Consider the following 21,434-nt stretch of genomic DNA (forward strand, 5'->3'; position numbering starts at 1 on the left):
CTACGTTTTATGAACAATTTTTTTAGTGGTCGATTTGATGCGTAGAATTGTTTCGAAATCGGATGATTCTTAATCACCCTGTATACGAAAATCAAGGACCATACACCTCGCTACACTTCCATCTTGCATAAGGGACGCTAAGTACATCGAAAAACAAAGTAAATATTTGTAATGATATTAAAGAAAATTAAATATCTTTGGAAGTCAATATCGCGTGCGCGCGCCTGATTACAATCGAAACTAGCTTTCCCAAAAGTGCTTTCGGGACAACACATTTGCTGGCAAAAAAAAAAAAAAATCGGAATGTCCCGGTTTTCCGGGACATATGGTCAGCCTATGTGGAGGTCGCCGTGGTGTTTTTTTTTTTTTTTTCCTTCCTTCCCCTCCCGTGGTGTTCTATTCGTATACATCGAGTGAGGCTCTTACAAAATAAATGAATAGCGTTTATATCAGCTGTTAATTTAATGGCATTTCGTTGTTCATTACATTATTTTTTTTTTAGTTTGGCATTTCACAGCTGATTGTCATCAGCTGATGACGTCATTCCGCTCTATAATGGATTCTTTTTTTTTTCCTTGTTACATCGCAAATCCTATTGCTTAGATAAGTTTTTGAAATTTTTTACGTAAAAAGTTTCCTTTTATTTCGGATGTGCCAACCGGTGACGACACGTGCATTCTGCCGACAAAATGTTTCGCTTTCGTTATCTATCTTGAAATATTGAATGCGGGCAAATTGGGGCGACAAATTTTTGGGTTCTTATAAGTTATGATCTTTTTGTAATAACAGGGACTTGTCAAATCCCAGGTTCCAGGTCGATTAAGAAATTGGTATCGACACCCACAAGCAAAATCCTCTATGTGTAGTTAGGGGGGCCGTTCAAGTATTACGTCAGCAGATTTTTAGCCATTTTTGATTCCCCCCCCCCTTGTCAACAAAATCTCGTCAGCTCTGAACCCCCCCCCCCAACGCATATTGAGATCAGAGACGTATGTGTGGGGGGGGGGGTCTCATGAACCCGCCCATCCCTCCCCCAGAGTATCCCTCCCCAACAATGTATTTTTTCATGCAAAAATATGAAAAAAACAATTTATTATCTCTTTATGCTATATGTTGTTATAATGAATTTCTATTAATTTCAATGCTATTTGAAGGCGAAGAACTCAAAATTCATTTTCCAGAAATTCATTGCGACCCACTTTCTAACATATCATGCTAACCCATGACCCGTGAGCCGAGTGTCGCTCTCAGGGTTTTCTGTTGTGGCCCGCCACCTCAACCCTCATTTTGTAAAAGTGAACTACGCGGCACATTTACAGATCGCTTAAGTGACCCTTGGAACAATTCCAGAGCATTTAAGCGGCCCGTGGCATGTTTTCCCGATCACTCAAGTAGGTCCGTTGCACATTCACGGATCACTTAAGTGACCCCTGGGCAGTGGCACATGTAACCCACGGCCAGTTCCGGAACACTTAAGCGGCCCGGACACATTTCCAGATCATTTGAAGGATCCGCGGATCATTTAGAGATCCCTAAAGTGGCTCTATTAAAGGGGACTTATTAATAGGAAGAATGTGTGTTAGTTCAGATGCCCGCAAACTAGGGAAAGGTTTTCTCGTCGCTTTTTTTGCGCACCCAGTAAGATGCCATTAGAATATTTCATGTTTTTCGAAAGGGTGATTCACGACGTAAGCATCATTCCCCTCTTCCCCCCCCCACTACCATATCGGGTCAGCAAACCCGAAACCCACTTCCCTCCTTCCCATCCATGCTGACGTAATACTTGAATGATCCCTTACCATAAACACGGGTTACTTTGGCTCACTTTTATAAAACTTTTTTATTTAATCTTATACTAGGAAATAGCATTTAAAAAAAGTACTGAGGTTGAGGCAGGGCCGTAACTAGGGTTGGGGCAGGGGGGAAGCTGCCCTGGGCGGCAATTTTAGGTGGGACCAAAGAACACCGTTTTAAAATTATCGAATTTTAGAGTTGTGGGGGCGGCAAAAATCTTAGTTACAGCCCTAGGGTACGGTAATTTTTAGATAATTCAAATTTTTCTCTAAAAGACAGTAATATAACAAATCCACTTTTTATGAAATTTATTTATTTTGGACCAAAGTAGCCCATACGTTAGGGCAGTTGTTCCTAAACCTTTCTGAACTCGAGGACCAGTAAAATATCCGAAACAATACGAACGAACCACAAACTTACAGCATGATGGTGTCCCGTTGAAAATGTCCCGTATTTTGCGGTATTTATATGATCCTCCTAGCTTCCCATACATTACTTAATAAAATATGGTCAAATATAGTCATGATATTTTTTTTCCCCAGAAATACAACTTTGTTTACTGTGATTTGCAGCAGCCCTTTATTTCAGCAAATTTTGCAATAATTAGCATACTTGTCGGAAATATAAAAACACTTTTTGGCTACAATTAGTGATGACCCGAATTTAGAGCCGCATTTTCCTAAAAGATATGGTGACACCAAGTATGAAGCTGTAATTTTTATTTGAACCCAATAAGGATATTACTATAGTATCAATTACACCAATTGAACAATTTTACAATTGATATTTGGAAGTAGATTGCCAAGTCTGCTTTCGAATCACCTTTGTCATCATCGAGGACAGTGTACTTGTTCCCTAACGAGCTTGAGGCGACCACCGATAGATAGCTCCTTCATTTCCAACCCATCTCATTAATGGCAGCAAATTGCAATGTAGCGATATGGCCAGAGTTTTTATGTCTTTTATAAGCTCAAAAACAACTTCCAATTCTTGGCAAAATAATATTCGCAGAAAAAAGTGGTCTTTTCAATCATTTTGAACGCTACATCACTTGTGCTATATTTGAACATTTATAGAAAAGGGTGTCTGTTGGCCACTTCCAAGCCTTTCTTTTTGTAGGCTCCATGCAATCCTAAATATTGCGAGGTTTCTGCGTACACTCATGACCAGTCCCGGAGAATATTTCCTCTTCCTAGCAATCACCACAATATATCCTTCTCTGGGGATCATTCAAGTATTACGTAAGCAGATTTTCAGCCATTTTCGACCCCCCTCCCCCTGTTAGCAAAAATTCGTCAGCAGCTTAGAATATTTCATATCTTCAAAAAGGGGTGGTTGATGACGTAAGCAACCTTCAGACCTCCCTTCCCCCTCCCCTTGTCATCAAAAGTCAGCAAATCCGAACCCCCCCCCCCCGGTGCTGACGTAATACTTGAATGACCCCTGGACACTTGGGAGAGATTGGGGTTTCCACAGTTTTCGGCGGAGTTGATTCCAATGGCTCATTTTCCTCAACAGACTTGTTCTTAGTTCTACCAGTACCAGTTAACGGTGTTTACTCAAGCATTTGTCCCACTTTCTTTTTTGGGATAAAGGTAACCCGTTTTATTGGAGTTACCGGTACTTTTTTTTTTATCTATGCATTTTACCAAAAGATCTTGATGGACAACAAAATCAGATGTATTCTTAATCAGGGATGATATCGGCTTTGAATTTGGGTACTTACCTAAACTAAGACATGTACTGGATTCCTTGCGCAAACGAAAGTTTGACAACAACAAAACACGTATATTCAATAGGGTTATGAAAACAGCGAGGCTGCAACATATAACGACGAATATTAGAACTATTGAAGGTGGGGCTTGACTAACTAGTGCAGAGGTCTTCAACCTTTTTTCTAGTCGCGCATCATCAAAAGAAGAGCACTTTTACAGCAAGTTAGACGTACGTATGCCTGAAATCAGTGTGATTTCAATCTTTTAATGCAATTCGCACAAGGTGTTTAATTAGGACGTTGATCAAGGTGCTCGCGAGCACTAAATCGGGCACGACCATTGAGCACTCTGGGTGCTTCAAAGAGCACCATGGTGCTCGCGAGCAACGGATTGAAGATGCCTGAACTAGTGCTATACGGCCTGACGAATTGCCGGCTACTATGCGAACCTGAAGCAATCAGCTCGCATATCTCAATCAATTTTTTCGTTTTGAAACAAAGTAGCCCGCGAATATGCGTTACTTGTAATTTTTGACTTTTCCCGCACTGAGGTATTTGTCATATTTCTAGTATAGTCATTGGTTTTATAATGAATTATCAATTTTTGTTTTAAAATTGCATTCATCTTGTCATTTTGTTTCGCAACATCCCTTATATTATTTACGTTTCCTTCTAGGACGGCAGGAGCTCGAGATATCCCGAGCCTGCATGTTAAGTCATGCCAATAACTCTATATGGGAACTTCACTAGGTACGTATGAGAGAGCTTTTTTTTATTACCGCATTCATTAATTACACTATGTATCAGGCTGTGGTCTTTTTTCTTGTTGATCAAACATCTTCGTTCAGTTTCCCCGTGGCAGTGTTTGAATGAACCGTATACGTATAACGTTTCCATAAGCAGCGTGTTCCAATCTACCAGTCATTCATTAGTTCTCGGTCTCTTCTTCCTCGATCTCTTCAAGGCCGGCCGGTCTTATCTCTTTCGGTGCTATGACATCTCCAGATAATTTACTGGTGGGAAAAAACACACAGTAAATTAATTACAGATATCAAAAAACGCTGCTTTTCAGTGTATATATATATGCGGTATCAAGGATTTCTTCGGATTGCGAATTTAAGGGCGCATCGATTCAAGTCTCTTCGTATCTCGTTCTCCAGAACGAATTTGTCTGTGGTTTTTATGCGAAAACGGAAGGTTTTTCAGGGAATAGATTTCAGTTTATTCACGTATAACTCTCTGATGGAATCTACGTCTCTCTCTCTCTACCCGGAAACGGAACAAGGAAGTGAAATGGTGGAATCTGAAATTTCTTCCGGTTGATAGATGTTTTCATGTTGTTAGATCAATTCTATGCGTAAAATTTCGTGGAAAGGGGTAATATTGTCGGTATCGCAGAAAATATTTAGCGGGGGTAAGATTCCGTTTCGACAGTACCCTTGAGCGTAGGTATGGAGCACCCATGGCTGATGCGCTAGGAGGGGTGTGGGCGGAATTTATCTGTTGGCAGGTTCGTGAAATATACAGGGTGATTATAATTAAAGTTCCCATACTCTCTGAGTAATTTTTTCTCAAAGACTGCTTTCCCCAACACCAGCCAAATTTTTAGGATATCTTAATGAGATCATGGGGGGAGAGATTTATGAAAAAAAAAAAAATAGTTCAATTTTTGACCATCAGGTGAATAAGTGGTGCTTTTTTTATTGAAATTTCATTTTTTGAACCATATAGCGTATATATATGCCAAGTTTCAATGGAATACATCCTCCAGAACGGGCGCTACGTAGAGCGGACAAGTGTCAATATACTGAAACTACTCAGACATATGTAGCGTCCGTTCTGATGGACATACTTCACTGAAACTTGGTATATATGCTATACGAACCATGGGAAAATGTAAATGCAATAAAAAGTGCCACTTATTCACCTGGTGGTCGAAAATTGAACTGTTTTCTTTATTTCATCAGTTCCCCCCCCCCCCCCATGCTCTCATTTAGATATCCTAAGAATTTGGCTGTATTTGGAGTACTGTGTAAGTAGTTTTTGAGAAAAAATACCCAGAGTACACACACACATACGGGAACTTTAATTATAACTTATAATATATAGGGCAATTATACCCTAGATTAAACTTTAATTTAATCTAGGGTATAATTGCCCTATATATTATATGTTACGGAAAAGGTGACAAATCGATATAATAACCAGTTATTATGCATAATGGAGAATCGTCTCGGTAAGTTTGATAAATTTATCGCTTTTACCGGCGATTATGTAAAAAACTCAAGTGACGGTAAATTTGATTAATGCTAAAAAAATTATACGAAAATGATATGTAATATCTCGTGTTACGACCGTGAAATTTTTTAAATGAGTTCATTATATCGGGGTTAGATTGTATAATTCGTTAAATATGAGTTTGCTTATTGGGATTTGATTTTATATGCAAAAAAAAAAACTTGTAAAAATTCGTTAAGTCAAAAAATTTGTTAAATGAGAGTTCGTTATATCATAGTACGATCGTAAAAGTTGTTAAATAGGGTTTCATCATATCGGGGTACTACCGTAATTTTTTTTTCAAATGAGAGTTTGTTATATCAGGGCACGACCGTGATATTTGTTCAATAGGAGTTCGTTACATCGAGGTCCGATTTCAGAATTCGTCGAATAAGAGTTATTTCGGGGAAAAAAATTCGTTAAATTAGAATTCATTATATCCGGTTCAGACTCATCTAAATAAAAGCTCCTATCACTGCAATGGGACCGATTTATCACATTTACTAACACGAAATGGTGATTATGCATAACAACCTGCAAAAATGTGATGAGGCGTATGCGTAAAAGTGATAAATTTAGGGAGATTTATAAAACTTACCAAACACTGGTCGGTGATCATGCATAATAACCGGATTTATCACATTTACTGTAACACACACACACACATATATATATATATATATAGGCTGTCACAAATTGTTTGTACAGCAGATATCTCTGCAACCGTTGACTTTAAAACATACTACAGTCGAATACCGTTATAACGAACGCCAAGAGACCGGAGGAATCACTTCGTTAAAACGAAATTTCGTTATAAAGGAATTCCAGGTTACCTAGCATTGCTCCTATGTAAACTTATTTGGGGGATTAGAAAAGTGTTCGTAAACACGAGATTTTCACTATAACGGTATTGGTCTGTATCAATTGCTTATTGAATATAGTTATTGAATAACACCCCCACCCCCCAACTTCGAGACGCAAATGTGAGCCGATCCAATACTTTCTAGAGCAGGTGCTCTAGAAGGTATTGGCCGATCTCCTTGTTAAAAAGTCTCGCCGCAGGGAGCAACAGGGCTACAACGGTATACTATCCAATCGATACACTTCATGCGTAGTTAGAAAAATTGACGGTAGATGGCAGCACTAAACATAACAAACACTGCACAGAAACAAACTTCACGGAAGCTTCACTACGCGCACGCACCATGGGCGGAGATACGGTGGTGGGGGGGCCATGGGGGGACATGCCCCCCAGCATCAAAGGTGAAGTCAACTGATCTAATACATATATGTATAGATCAATTGACATCATCATCATCATCATCGTGCCCCCCCCCAGACTTCCAAGTCTATCGCCGCCTATGGCACGCACGCACACACATTCCAACATGTACCAATTTGTTAGAGGAATATGGACGAGGAGCATGCCTGGTTTAGTAGTAGCTACTTAAAACCTCAAAATTTGTTTGAGGGGTCGTATGAATAAAAAAAGTTACGAAACTAACTTTTTATACAGCTCCCGGGTGCAGAGGCGCATTTATGATTTTTCCGCCTGTGGGCTGTACGAATTCTGCCGCTCTTCTTCCATTCTAGTCCAATTTTCCTGACTACTCTAGTTCGCCACTCTGTACACTTGTGCCGCTAATGTCAATTTTTTAGTCACTCACATGCATGCACACTGTTTTCGTCACTAACGTGCATGCACTCGCTATAGCCCATCCTTTTGGTTGCTCACTGCTCACTAACATGGTTCCTTGCTTTATAGATCACTCTTTTGATCCTTTACACGTTCGCACATGCTACTGGGTCATTCTTTTGGTCGTTCAGATGCTTGCACACTCTCTAGGTTACTCACTGACCCAGTCCCTCGCTCTGTTGCCCATTTTTTTGCTCATTCACATGATTGCACACGCTCTAGGTCACTCACTGACCTGGTCCCCTTTCTCTGTGGGTGTCACTCTTTTGGTCATTAACATGCTTGCGCGTGCTCTAGCTTACTTACTGACTCTGTCTCTCGCTCTGTAGGTCACTTTTTTTTGTCATTCACATGCTTTCATACTCTCTAGCTAACTCACAGACCTAGTCCCTTATTTTCTCAGAAGAGGTGGTTTCTTTATTGTTATATAATTTTTTTGCCACTCTTTCTCCCATTTTACTAATTTTCTGGGCCACTCATTCCTCAAATTTTCCTCTGAGCTTGCCGCCTTGGGCCTCATGTAAATGCATCACTGCACCCCTTGAAAAGTTTCAATTATTGAAATATAAAGATCCCTCTGAGAGAGAGAGAGAGAAAGTCGTTTGCAAAAAAATTCGTATTTTTAAATGCAATATTGATCAAGACATCAAACATGTAGCCTATATAAAATCAGGGACTTTACTCAAATAGAACCAATTCAACCATTTTTGTTTATTCTTTTATTCACAATATGAATAACAATTTTTTTTTCAACAATTGCAGAATTTTTAGAATTTCGCATTTAATTTACGTTTTGCAGTTTGTGAATCACGCCCTTCTCATTCACTGGTGGCAAAAACCGAAAACTTCAATGTCAAATATCTCCGTTAATATTGTATTTAAAAACATGCAAATTTTTTAGTAAATTACTTCTCAAAGCCGTTCTCACATTTCACTAATTGGGAGTTTTAGCATTAGTTTTATTCATTCATTTAAAAAAATTAGTTTTTTCTACTTTAATTAAGTTAGAACACCATCATTTGAAAACTTTTTAATGTTACTAAAGTCAACGATTGAAAAGATATCCGCTGTGGAAACAATTTGGGACAGCCTATATTGAACTCAATACAGTAGCAATTGTCCGCTAACTTGGAAGATTTCGCTAACAGAAAGCATCTACGTTCTTCAGAAGAAAAATCCCCATCTGAAAACCCTGATTGGTGATACGGAGGTTCCAACAACTCGTCAAGACTAGGCTGACCATATTTCCTCGATAGAAATACTGGAAATTGGATTCCAAATACGGGACATCGCAACTTATCGCCAAGGACAACGCCAAAAATGCACAAAGTTGCCAAATATTGCTGAAATTTCGGAAAAATCGCAATGGTGGGAAACGAAGCGTTACTGCAAATTACAGTGGATTAAAATGAATTCCGCGAAATAAAACGTTCAACAAGACAAATGTGGGAGGTTAATGTTCTTATTTATAGTTGTAATTGTCATTATAAAGTTTATGAGTTGAAAAATAATTTCAATCTTTGACTTCAATGAAGAATAAAAATCCAAGTAGGCGTCATGTAAAAAACGTGAAAAACCGGGGCACTTTTGCCAAAAAGTCGGGACGGCCAGAAAAAGAAAGAAAACCGGAAGTGTCCCGGGAAATGCGGGACGTATGGTCACCGTAGGAGATCGACTCAAAAACCCTCTCCATCATCGCTCTGCCAATTCTAACGAGCAGTAGTGCTGCTCAATCCCCATTTTGCATACTGCGCATGCTGCATTTGTACTATGGACATGACGTTGGACTTGATTTTTGTTTACGCTGCATAAACGCATTCTCATGCTTTACACACACACGTGTGCAAACTTGTCTTTCTTCTTCACAACGCCGCAGAAAGGCTGTTTGTAAGTCGTCAGACAGCCTCATTGAACTACCACTGAACCACACATGCACCTCGTCTACATTCCTCTGCGGAACTTCTAACGAATTCGTACACCCGAGGATGATGTCACTCTTCGCTATTCATACGAAGGTTTTTAACTGGCTGTTGCGAAGATGAATTTTTCAACTGCCTTTGCGGGGAATCGAACCCACATCCTTTCACTTTCCGGGTGTGGACGCCGTTTCCTAAATATATCTTTGCATCAGCCAGCTGTTAAAAAAAAAAAAACCCTTCGAACATTGGTACATGTTGGAATGTGCGTGTACGTTTAGTGAAACCTGACGTAATGCTTGTTATGTGTAATGGGGCCGTTCAAGTATTACGTGCGCAAATTTTTAGTCATTTTTGACCGCCCCCCCCCCTTCCTTGTCAGCAAAATTTCGTCAGCACTGCCCCCTACCTCCTAACGCATATTGGTGGGATCAAAAACCTACACGGGAGGGAGGGAGCATAGGGGCTCGTGCGTCTCCCCCCCCCCCCCAGAGGAAAAAAAAATTTAATGCAAAAAAACATTTTTAAAAAAATTGAAATTTCGAAAGGGAAAATACCTTATATGTGTTATTATAATCGATTTCTGTTAATTTCAACGCTATTTGAAGGGTAAGAACTCAAAATTTCTCTTCAAGAAATTCATTGCGACCCACCCTTTGAGCCATATACGGCAAGCAATTGACCAGCAGACCAAATGTGGCTCTGAAGGTTATCTGATATGGCTTGTCCCCACCCCCAAACCTAATTTTATGAAAATGAACTAAGCGGCACATTCACAAATCGCTTAAATGACCCGTGGCACAATTTTCAGATCACTGAAGTAAGCCTCAAAGATCACTTTCACATTCAAAGATCACTTAAGTAACCCGCGACACAGTTCCAGAACACTTAAACGATCCGTGGCACATTTAAAGATCCTTTGAGTGACATGTGGCACAGTTTTAGAGCACTTGAGCGGCCGCCATCGCGGTTCTACATCCGGAACATTCCCAGATAAGTTAAGTAATCCGTGGCATAAGCAGATCGTGGCACAGTTCCAAAGCACTAAAGCTGCCCGGACACATTTCCAGAGCATACTTGAAGGATCCATCAAACATTTAAAGATCACTGAAGTGGCTCTGTAGGGCACTTATCAATAGGGAGAATGTTAGTTCAGGTGCCCAATAACTATCGAAAGGTTTTTTCCGTACCGAATAAGATACTATTAAGAATATTTCATATAGGTTGGTTGATGATGTAAGCATCATCCAAACCCCCCTCCCCCTTGTCATCAAAAGTCAGCAATTCGGAATACCCCTTCCCCTCATCGATGCTGACGTAATACTTGAATGACCCCAATGCTGCCATCTGCCACCAGTTTTTCTAATTATGAGTGAAATGTAATGATTGAATAATTGTATCGTTGTGTAGGCTTGTTGCTCTCTGTGGCGAGACTTTTTAAAGGGAAGATCGGCTCGCATTCCTGCCACGAACTAAGGAGCCACAGGAAGCCAACTTCAGCCGGCCACCACAGTGGGGTTCGAACCCGGATCCTCACGATGCGAGTCCGTCACTATGACCACTCGACCACCACAGCGGCTCATTTTATTGGGCTACTACTAAACCAGACATGCACCTCGTCCATATTCCTCTGCGGAACTTCTAACTAATTGGTACATGTTGGAATGTGTACGTACGTATAGTGAACCTTCCATGAAGTTTGTTTCTGTGTAATGCTTGTTATGTGTAATGCTGCCATCTGCAATCAATTTTTTTAAACTATGAGTTTTTCCTCAACTCTTTCTCTCTCTCTCTCTCATAGTGTAAATGAAGTGTAATGAACAGGGAGATCGGCTCGCATTCGCACCTCGAAGTTGGGAATCGCGGAAAACCAACTTCAGCCGACCACCACTGCGGCGATGGTGTGGTTTTTAAACCAGCACCTCCTAGAGATAGACGGCCTCCGCACGGGTTGCCATAAACGTCATTCAGACTACCTAGCAAGTTTGCCGCAGTTTGAAACGCAGCATCCTATTCCGTTTTTTCTTATTCTGGCGTAGAATCTTTCTGATTGGCTCACAAATACCGCATAGTGATTGGATGTGGGGCATAAAAATCGCCAATTCTGAGCCCGATCATTTCTTTTCCGCACAACGATGATACTGGCACGAGCAGGAAATTTTTTTCCCCCCTGAATATTCTGAGGGAAAGTGGACTACCTACTGACGTCACGAGCAGCGTGCGGAGGCCTTCTAAATCTAGGTGGTGCTGTTCGAACCCGGTTCTGTTCTGTTATAAAAATTCTTTACGTTGTATTTCTCTCAGGAAACATCATTTCTTTAGTGGCCCTTGTTCGTTAATGAGAGGTGACTGTATCAATTGTTGAATTTTAAAATAAATTAAGGCCAAATTGGAAAGAAAAGAAATAATATAAATTACCCCTAAAAAGAAAAGTTTTAATTAAATTGGCACGCAAAAGCAACATTGGGGTAGACTTCAATAGTAATATTGTAATGATTTGACAAAAATTATGCTTGTGGTGGCATCTCTGGATAGGGGAGTATGAAACATTGTTTTAGTTCTTTTGCAGGCCATTGGATAGCATTGCTTTCCATCACATTCACACTACTGTATTATCAGCCACCTCATTGGGCATTTTGCCTGTTGTGGCGTTGTGTTTGTACTATTTCGCCAAACACCAACTCTGGCCATATCGCTGTATTGCAATTCACTGCCATTAATGAGATGGGTTGCAAATGAAGGCGCTATCTATCGTCACATCAAGCTCATTAGGGAAAATACTGTATCTTATGTACGGGGTGATTATAAAAAAACTATCCCGACATATGGGCCCCTAACTATCACACCATTCACAGAAACTGAATGAAATTTTGGCATAAGGTATTTTGATGTATGCGCTCAAGAATGATATGGAAAACAACAGTGTCACTCTAACAGTTACGGTTACAGTGAGAAGATTTCGAAAATATCAAATGGCAACACCAAGTTTTTTGTATTGGAATGCGATCTCCATACTGAAAATCACTAAATAGCGTTGGAATGGCACCTGTAGCACGAAAATCCCCGGAGCTAGGCAAGGAAAAAGGACTTTGCCGTGCACCAGAGCATTAATGTTCGTTTCATTCGTCACACCGTTTCTTCGATCCCAGCCTGATTAGTCCTCCACAAGGTCATCTGGAAAACACAATAAAATGCTTTATTTTATGCTGCTTCTCTGTCCTTATTGGTTGTCCTCACTTTTAGCCTATCTACCGCCGGTGATTTTCATGCTACAGTTGCCGTTCGAACGCTATTTGGGGTTTTTCACAATGGAGATCGCATTCCAATACAAAAAACTTGGTGTTGCCATTTGATATTTTATCACTGTAACCGTAACTGTTAGAGTGACACTGTTGTTTTCCATATCATTCTTGAGCGCATACATCAAAATACCTTATGCCAAAATTTCATTCAGTTTCTGTGAATGGTATGATAGTTAGGGGCCCATATGTCGGGATAGTTTTTTTATAATCACCCTGTATATATCCTCGAGTTTGTGAACCTGGGACCGTGACGGCAACCTTCACGGTGGTAGACGAGAGTCTTTCCACCACTCCACTAGAACTCCTAGGAGCAGGTTTCCTGTGCCGCGCGCAACGTGATTCGCTTAAGCCGGGTTTTCCTAGGAGTAGAATTTCTGCGCCGTGTGCAGCGTGAAAATGCTGATTGATTACGTTGGTTTAACCAATCAGCGTTTTCACGCTGCGCGCGCTGTAGAAACCTGCTCCTAGGAAAACCCGGCTTTAGCGCGACACGCCGTCCACCCACTAATAAAAAAAAGCAGTACGACTTTTTTTCCTACAGAGCGTAATACGGCTCACGATGGCGCTTTACGTCGGGTGTGATTGACGGACTGCTTCTGGAGGAGTCAAATGAGTCATGCGCCGCGTGTTTTGCCGATGTTCTCTTCACTCTTGTGTGTTTCCCTTCCCTTCAAACCGGAGCATGCAGACGACAGAATAGCTGATGCCAAGCCCATATACTATAGCCACCCTGATCTGATGCGCCCCGCTAGGAAAACACAAACGTTTAGCGTGATTATGTAACACGTTTCCTGCCCATAGCCGGAGATAGACTTGGAAGTCTGGGGGGGGGGCACGATGATGATGATGTCAATTAACATATACATACACATATATTAGATCAGTCACCACCTTTGACGCTGAGGGGAGCAATGACCCCCACGACCCCCCCCCCCCCATGTTCCTGCCGACTCCAAATTATACAGTTCGCTTCACGCGACGCAAAACCCTTAGAAGCAGGTTTTTACAGCGCGTGCCGCGTAAAAACTCTGATTAGTCTCTGATTAGCAGAAATTCTACTCCTATAGGAAAACCGGCTTAAGCGATCACTACTGTTCTAGATAAAATGTCCTCCATTGTTATAGGAGCATTCTTAAGAAAGTTTTAACAACTGGCTGTTGCGAAGATATATTTTGGAAAAAGAGAAAAAATTCAACTGCCCCTGCGGGGAATCGAACCCACGTCCTTTCACTTTCCGGGTGAACGCATTAGACTACAGAGGCATCTCTCAATCTCTCCTTGGAGCTCGTGTGCACTGAAAGGGACCGTACATGGACGCGGCCGGACCAGACTCAGGCCAAGGAGCATTCTTGCTGATAGATGGCTGTAGTTTCTGTTACTATAAATGGGGGGGGGGGGATCCGTGACCAGTGCCGTCTTAAGGCATGGGCTCACCCGGGCACCTCAAGATAAGAGGGGCCTCACAAAAATGAGATCTGGTTGAAATTTTCGAGAATTTGCCTTGTAGGGCCTCAGAAAAATCACTTGGCCCGGGGGCCCATGATGCTCTTAAGACGGCCCTGTCCGTGACTAAAAGTATTTCGAAACCACTGCACTCTAGAGTCTACTTTTTGGAGAAAAGAGTGTGGTTTAATTCCCTTTTTTTGTAATCAAGGGCTCTACATCAAAATTAAGATAGAAATCCTTCATTTCTACACATTTGCGGGCTGATGCCTTTTTTCTTTTTCTTTTAAATTCTGCGCACTTTTAAGGGACGGTTTCCCAAACAGAAAAAGAAAAAACAGCCCTTCTCATAGAGAGAGATTCTACTGTGTGTATTGAGTTCATTTTATCAGCTGTGGAAGAAGAAACATCTGGTGCCGATCGACCGCAAAAAAATGCGTGGGCGTATGGCTCAATAAAAAAAGAAATTGCACAAACGCACAATAATCTCTCACCTTGTTGTTCCTCTCTTTAATACGATGCCTTTAATCTGATTAAATAGAAACAAAAGGCAAATAATAATAATAATATAACGCGATAACGCGTCTTATCGGGCCAGAGCTTTCTTTCTGTTCTTTTTAGCGCCTGTTGCTATGCCGTGATGCCAACTTTTTTTTTTCCTCTTTCGCTTCGCCCTTAACGGGGGGAGGGGTGGAAAAAATAAATTTCACGTATAAAAGACACATTCGACCGCAATACGACTTAACATGAAATTTACTTGAAATTCGGGTCGGTATCCCTATTTATATAAGCCCCGAGTGCGTGTGTGGGAACACCATATCATTGACTTTTTACGTTCGTAGAACTTCGTTAAGCTGTTTCCCCAGCCCCTACAGCTTAGGAACGTGTGGGTCAGAGTGTTTTTGTTTGTAGCCAGGTCCAGAAGTAAAAAGAAACGGAAAAAGGCGGCGAAATATTTTAATAATATTTTTTGTTATTTTTCTTAAATGACGCATTTTGAGTGTTTCGTCCGATACCTGCCCGTTTTGCTGTTGAAATGTTTCTCCCCCGGTGGAAAGAAACATTGCCGCGATTCCTCTCGCCGAGGAATCGCGGGCAATGTTTGCAATGTCTTCATGATGCTGATAGGTCCGAGTTTCAACTTTGCCGTGAGATTCAGCATCGACTGTGCTGATGATGTCTGTCGTGGAGATTATATTATGGTTTTTGTCGGATTCGTCAAAAGGTGAGATTCAATTTGAATTCTATTGTTTATGTATCTCTACCCCCGTCCCTGTTTGTGTGTCAAGGATCAATTGGTAAGGAATGACTCCGTTATATATATATATCGACAGAAGTAGTGATCCTTTACGTGTGGTCTCAATGAGTTAGGACGTTCCCAGCTGAACATTTTGCCGCCCCCTCCCTTCTACAAACATTCAGAACGGGGGGAAAAACAAGTATTAGGTTAGGCACTCGATTAAGAAGCCGCAAGACTGGCCCCGTCGGCCAACCCGTTATAATGACACAAATCCTTATTAATGAATGTTTCCAATTTTATAGTGGCCCGTGAACAGTTAAAGAAAATTACTCAAGTGGCCCGAGTTCATAAAAAAAAATGAGCATTCTACTCTAGACTACTATTGGCTGGGCCAATATCTCCTATGCTCTTGAAGTTCAGAATGCCTGTAATAGCTATTACGTTTCATGTACATCTGTGTTTCCCAAAGTGGGAGATGGAATGATCCGAGGGGGCGGTAGAGGCTATGGGTAAAATATAGAATCCTATGGGTTGTCTCAGGCTGGAGGGCGATGAGGAATAAAAAAAGTTCTGTAGAGACGTAGACGAGAGACGGTAGAACAAAAAAGGTGGCGAAACTGATGTAGATAGAGGTCGAGATTAAACAAAGAATCAGTCTTTCAGAAAAAATTCTCTGAGGAAATCATGCCGATACGCAGCCAGCATGATACTAATTGTAGCGCATACGAGCCACGAAAAAGTTGGCTCTTCATCATCCAGGGTGCACTGTCCACGATTCGGAACGAAGTAGAAAAGAGTGAAAATATAGTTCAAACTATATAAGGACCCATTGGCCTTAGTTTCCTTACTGCTCGACTAAAGGGGGTTTTCGGGCAAGTGATAACTTTAATGCCTAATTGCCCATTAGAAAAATGGCTATTCTGACATATTTAAACAAACGTTAATCTTTGCATTGAGTATTAAATTAATGTCTCGAGATCAATACCTCGCCAAGTACTAACCGAGCAAGCACTCCCTCCACTGGTGACTTCAGTGAGCACTAAGGTGCTCTTCAGAAATTTCGAAGAGCTATTCGTGGTAGACCCGCAAAATTGATTTACAGCCGGACAGGTCTTCCCTACTATTTCTCCGAGTAATAAAATCTCTAAGCAATAACGCATAAGACTGATATCGAATTGCGTATGTGGTATAGCGCTATCTATTGATAAGAATCGAGCGCGATATCGATTTATCTCGATTTTGGAATTTCGATTGATAATCAGCCAAATTGAAATTTTGAGTCCCAATTTTTGATAGCGTTAAGCAAAAACTGTAATTAAAAAATGTTTTTACGAGAACTATCATCTGTTAATTTTTAATTGTGTTGTGATTATTATGTTAATTTTTTTAATTATAAATCATCGTAGACTGCCAAGTATGTTAGAGCGGTGGGAGTACGGATGATGTAGGGGTCGTTTAAAACGTGTCGCGGGTCAATCAAGCTATCTATGTCAATGTTCAGTAGATCATGTAACCTATCTGTAAATGTGCCATAGGTCGTTCACCACGCAGCTCGCTTGGGTGATTTTGAACTGTGCCTTCGATCACGTAAGTGACCTGTAAAGCCCCGTTTACATGTGTAAATATTGTCGCCTTATATTGCGGTGGCATCGGGAGTTCCAGCACCAGCTTGACATTTTTTCTTCGTAAGGAAATAAATGGAGAGCAGTCATTGGTGAAAATTCTTGAACCGTGGGTTTTAAACCCGCTTTTTTCTATTTCCCATGTGAATGGGGCTTAAATGTGCCGCAAACCACTCAAGCCGGGTCCACACCCTTCACGCTACGCAGTTCTCAGCTGCGCAAAATCGACCATTAAAATAGTCCGCGCAGTAATAGCCGCATTCCAAAACCAGTTTTTTTTTTTTTTTTTGCGCTGGTTGGAAGATTTGCGGGTGTAGACAGTCTATGTCTAAAGCAAAGGGTACCCACACATTGAAAAAAAAAAAGGAATATAAAATTACATATTAATAAAAACTGCTCCCCAGTAACATTAGATTTCTTGCTTTATTCAAAATGTCACGACGCCATCTACATTTCACCGAATAATTATCTCTCTTTTTTCCCTCTCTCTAATTAACGCTTGCAATCGCGTGGAAAAAAAAAAAATTTATGAAATACCAACGCATGTAATGAAACGGTTCATTTTAATTCCGGAGGGGATGTGGCGCGTTTACGAAACTCCCCATAAATAATGAAGATTTCGTTACAATTACGTCAACGTAAATTTTTTTTTATTTTACGCAATCTGAAAATAAGCAAACATCCTGGACGGCCTTTTGCAATATTCATGACGGTCCCCCCCCCCCCCCCCATAACGTCGCAGTCGGTCGCTGGATGAATGAAAAACGCGGTATTGCCTCTTCTCTATGCAATCACTATTGTTATTATTATTTTAATCTAGCTGCCAAACAATGTGAATGAAATGGCAATGTAGGTCCCCGATCATTTAATGATTGCCATTCTATTAACGAGGAAATTGTTATCAAAAAAACAGTGTCAGAGTTTGTCTAGACGTCTATAGAGATGGCACAAGTTTTAATTTAAATGTCACTTTGATGCCAAAACTTGCTCTCCGCGTCCTTGAGCGGGGAGGCGGGGGGGCTAACAACTTTAATATTAATTAATTTTTTTTTTTCCATTGATGGTCGATAGAGCCTGGGCCGTGTTCAGCTTGGAAGATTGGTATTGAGGAGCAGTAAATTTTAACCTGTGGCCCGCGGACACGAGACTACAGGCCACTTCATTGGTTTGAAAACGTGCCGCGGGTCACTCAAATCATCTGTCAATATGCAGCGAGTCACTCTTAGGTGATCTGCAAATAAAAAAAATAAATAATCGAAAAATTAAGTTTGAGGTCACAGGCTACATCAGATGACACCGGATCAGATGATCTCACGGACGACTCGGATTCAAGCTCATGTGGATCTGATCCTTTGAGCTCTAAAAACCCTTGTTAAGAATCACTCACCTAAGGCACCGTTCAAGTATTGCGTCATCATCGATGGGGAGAGGGGGTTTCCGATTTGCTGACTTTTGATGGCAGGGGGGGAGGGGGGATTTGGATTATGTTTACGTCATCAACCACCCTTTATGAAAATATGAGTTGGATTCAGAGGGGCAGAGCTGATGACGAAAATTTGCTGACAAAGGGGGAGGGGGGTCAGAGTTTTGCTGACAGGGTGGGGGGTCAAAAATGGCTAAAAATTTGCTTACGTAATACTTGAACGGCCCCTAAGGACCTCGTCCAATATTTGCATTCCCTTTCTTTCAAACCGAGCACAACTCAGGTCTATCACTATTTATGGGCGATTTACTACCTAGTTAGTTTCGCCGAAGTGTAACTGCGCGTGTACCCTAACATGAATGAATGAACGCCAGGGGCTCTGCCACTGGACTTATCCCGTTGCCGAGATCTCTTCCAGCCCAGCTTCGTGGCAGAGTCTGGAACAAAGTGAGTGCACCTAACACTCTGAGTGTGTAGCTAGTGTTGTGCTTGATATTGTGTGCTTCAAATTGGGAGTGAAGTATAATGATTGAATATTTGTTACGTTGTAGGCCTGTTGCTCTCTTTGGCGAGACTTTTTAACGGGAGATCGGCTCGCATTCACGCCTTGAAGTTGGAAATCACAGAAAACCAACTTCAGCCGACCACCACTGTGGCGGTTCGAACCCGGATCCTCGCGATGCGAGTCCGTCACTATAACCACTCGACCACCACAGTGGCCCGTGTACCCTAACAGTCCGAGTGCGTATGTAGTGTCGTGTTTGATTTTTCAGTGCTGCCATCTATATTTCAGAAGTGAAGTGAGTGATTTGTTATGATTGAATTACATTTATTACATCTGTTGCTCTCTGTGGAGAGACTTTTTAAAGGGGAGATCGGCTCGCATTCGCGCCTTGAAGTTGGGAACCACAGAAGGCCAACTTCAGCTAACCACCACTGTGGCGATGGTGGGGTTCGAACCCGGGACCTCGCGACTCGAGTCCATCACTACGACCCCTCGACCACCACAGGGGCATTTGCATCCCCTGGTAAAACAGGGAGATACGAATAGACAATGTGGAGCCGCTTTCGATTATTTTGCTTCGGTTCGGAAAATTATGTGTCGAAAATATACGGGTTGATCAAGGTAACCTAGGGTTCTCAAATTGTGGGCCACCGTGCCCTGGTGCGTCTTTAAACTTCATCAGGGGCATCGTGGAGCGGTGGTTATTCTTTGGCTTGTGGCTGTCTGGCCTGGAGGGGGGGGGGGTTCGCCGATCGTGGATGTCGTTGGATTCCACCGTTGCCCACTTCTGAGAAGAACCAGCTTATATCTCTCTAGGTCATAGTTTCCCAACCTTTTTTGTCCCATTGTCCCCCTTCTTCAGAAATTTGTTTCTCCCATCGCCCCCAACGCAATCTAACCCATAGGATCCTATGTTATACCCGTAGCTTCTACCGCCCCCCTGGAACATTCCATCGCCCCCCAGGGGGGTGTTAACGCCCACGTTGGGAATCACTGCTCTAGCGGGACAGAGCGGAGATCACGGCATAGGTGGAGATAGACTTGGAAGTCTGGGGGGCACGATGATGATGAATTCTTATATACATATATACATTAGATCAGTCGACTCCACCTTTGATGCTGGGGGGGGGGGGGGCAATTCTCCCCAGCCCCCCCCCGTATTCCGCCCATGGATCACGGTTGGTCTGGTAGTGGTTTTTCTAAAATATTCTTCGTTAAACAGCTCTGGAGAGCCGGTGGAGCTCGCGGATAAGCATTGAATAAGAGGAAAGAGGTACCGCGGGTGGAAAAGGTTTGAGAACCCCCTGAGGTAGCCTATGCAACCCATAGACCTCCACCAACATAGACAACCTCACATCAATCTTCACCGACTCATAAGTTGGGTCAATAATTTTTTGTTTCTAAAGGAAATTTCGATGGCAAATCCTTTCACTGAACGTAAATATTTGACTAAAATTATAACTGTAGTATTTGGTACCTTCGATGCTTTACAGATGGCGCGACAAACGCGACCTACGAAAATCGGATCAAAGAAAAACATGTTTTTTCCTTGGGTATCAGGAGAAAACGAGAAAGCTGTGTCGCATTTTTCTATGTTATCTTTTTTTTTTCTTCTTCGAATGGCCGCGGTCGTGAAAACACAATAAAAATAAGTCACGTGTGACTCCCGATATCAGAAAATGTCTACGTCTGAAGTGGCAACGAAAAAAACAAGAACTAGTTCACATTATTCTATTTTTCCACCATCCATGATGATGCTGTTGTTTACATTTCTCACTACTATGAATATCAAGCTTTTGGTGACGAAAGCATAAATAAAAATGGTGAACTGCGCAGTTTTGGGGTTCGTAGTGCTATCGTGGGCGGGCGTATTTCTTCAATAAACATTTAAAAAAAACGTTATCGAATGCACATGGGGGTAGTAGGAAGCACAACATTAAATCGCCACGTGCTTTCACGACCCCAGTAAACACTATTATTATTCACTGTGTATAACCTGCTTAAAACAGTTTCATAATGAACGAAGAAAACAAACGTGGCAATTCCTTGAACACTCCGTCAATGTTGTTCCCGATCAACAAAGATAAGGTAGAGAAGATAGGTTGATGAAGGCAGCCTATGTATCCCAATAGGCCTCCACCAACATAGGCAGCCTCATCCCAACCTTCATCAATTCATAACTTGAATCGATAATTTTTCGTTCTGAAACAAAATTTTGATAGCAAATCTTTTAGCTGAATGTAAATATTTGGAGCCTAAGATGATATTTCATAGTGTTTGGTACCTTCGATGTTTAACACATGGCGTGATAAACATGGAAAAAAACTAAAGCGCTCGCAGCTTTCCATGTTATACCCCCCCCCCCTCCAAATTAGAAATATAAAAATAAGTCACGTGACTCCCGATAATAGAAAATGTCTGCGTCTGAAGTGGCAATGAAAAAACAGGGACAATGTTATTATTTTTTCCACCATTCATTATGATAATGTTGTTGACATTTCT

At 41.5% G+C, this 21,434-nt stretch overlaps 1 protein-coding gene across 5 annotated transcripts in view; it reads left to right on the plus strand.

Annotated features, from left to right (window-relative positions):
• Positions 1–21,434, plus strand: part of raw (NDT-like domain-containing protein raw) — a 128,734-nt gene that overhangs the window by 82,222 nt on the left and 25,078 nt on the right. For 4 of the 5 annotated variants that reach the window (XM_089234397.1, XM_089234399.1, XM_089234400.1 and 1 more), the window contains exon 2: positions 4,185–4,258. In XM_089234397.1, coding sequence (XP_089090523.1) covers positions 4,227–4,258 — 32 coding nt within the window. In that variant the 5' untranslated portion in view covers positions 4,185–4,226. Of the gene's footprint in view, positions 1–4,184; positions 4,259–14,883; positions 15,368–21,434 lie in introns of those variants that run through there. The other variant, XM_089234396.1, reaches the window with a different exon arrangement.

This window comes from Pholcus phalangioides, unplaced genomic scaffold, assembly GCF_987345545.1.
Source record: "Pholcus phalangioides strain wild (caught in Gottingen) unplaced genomic scaffold, Ppha-v1.0 ptg000008l_1, whole genome shotgun sequence".
Taxonomy (NCBI): domain Eukaryota; kingdom Metazoa; phylum Arthropoda; class Arachnida; order Araneae; family Pholcidae; genus Pholcus; species Pholcus phalangioides.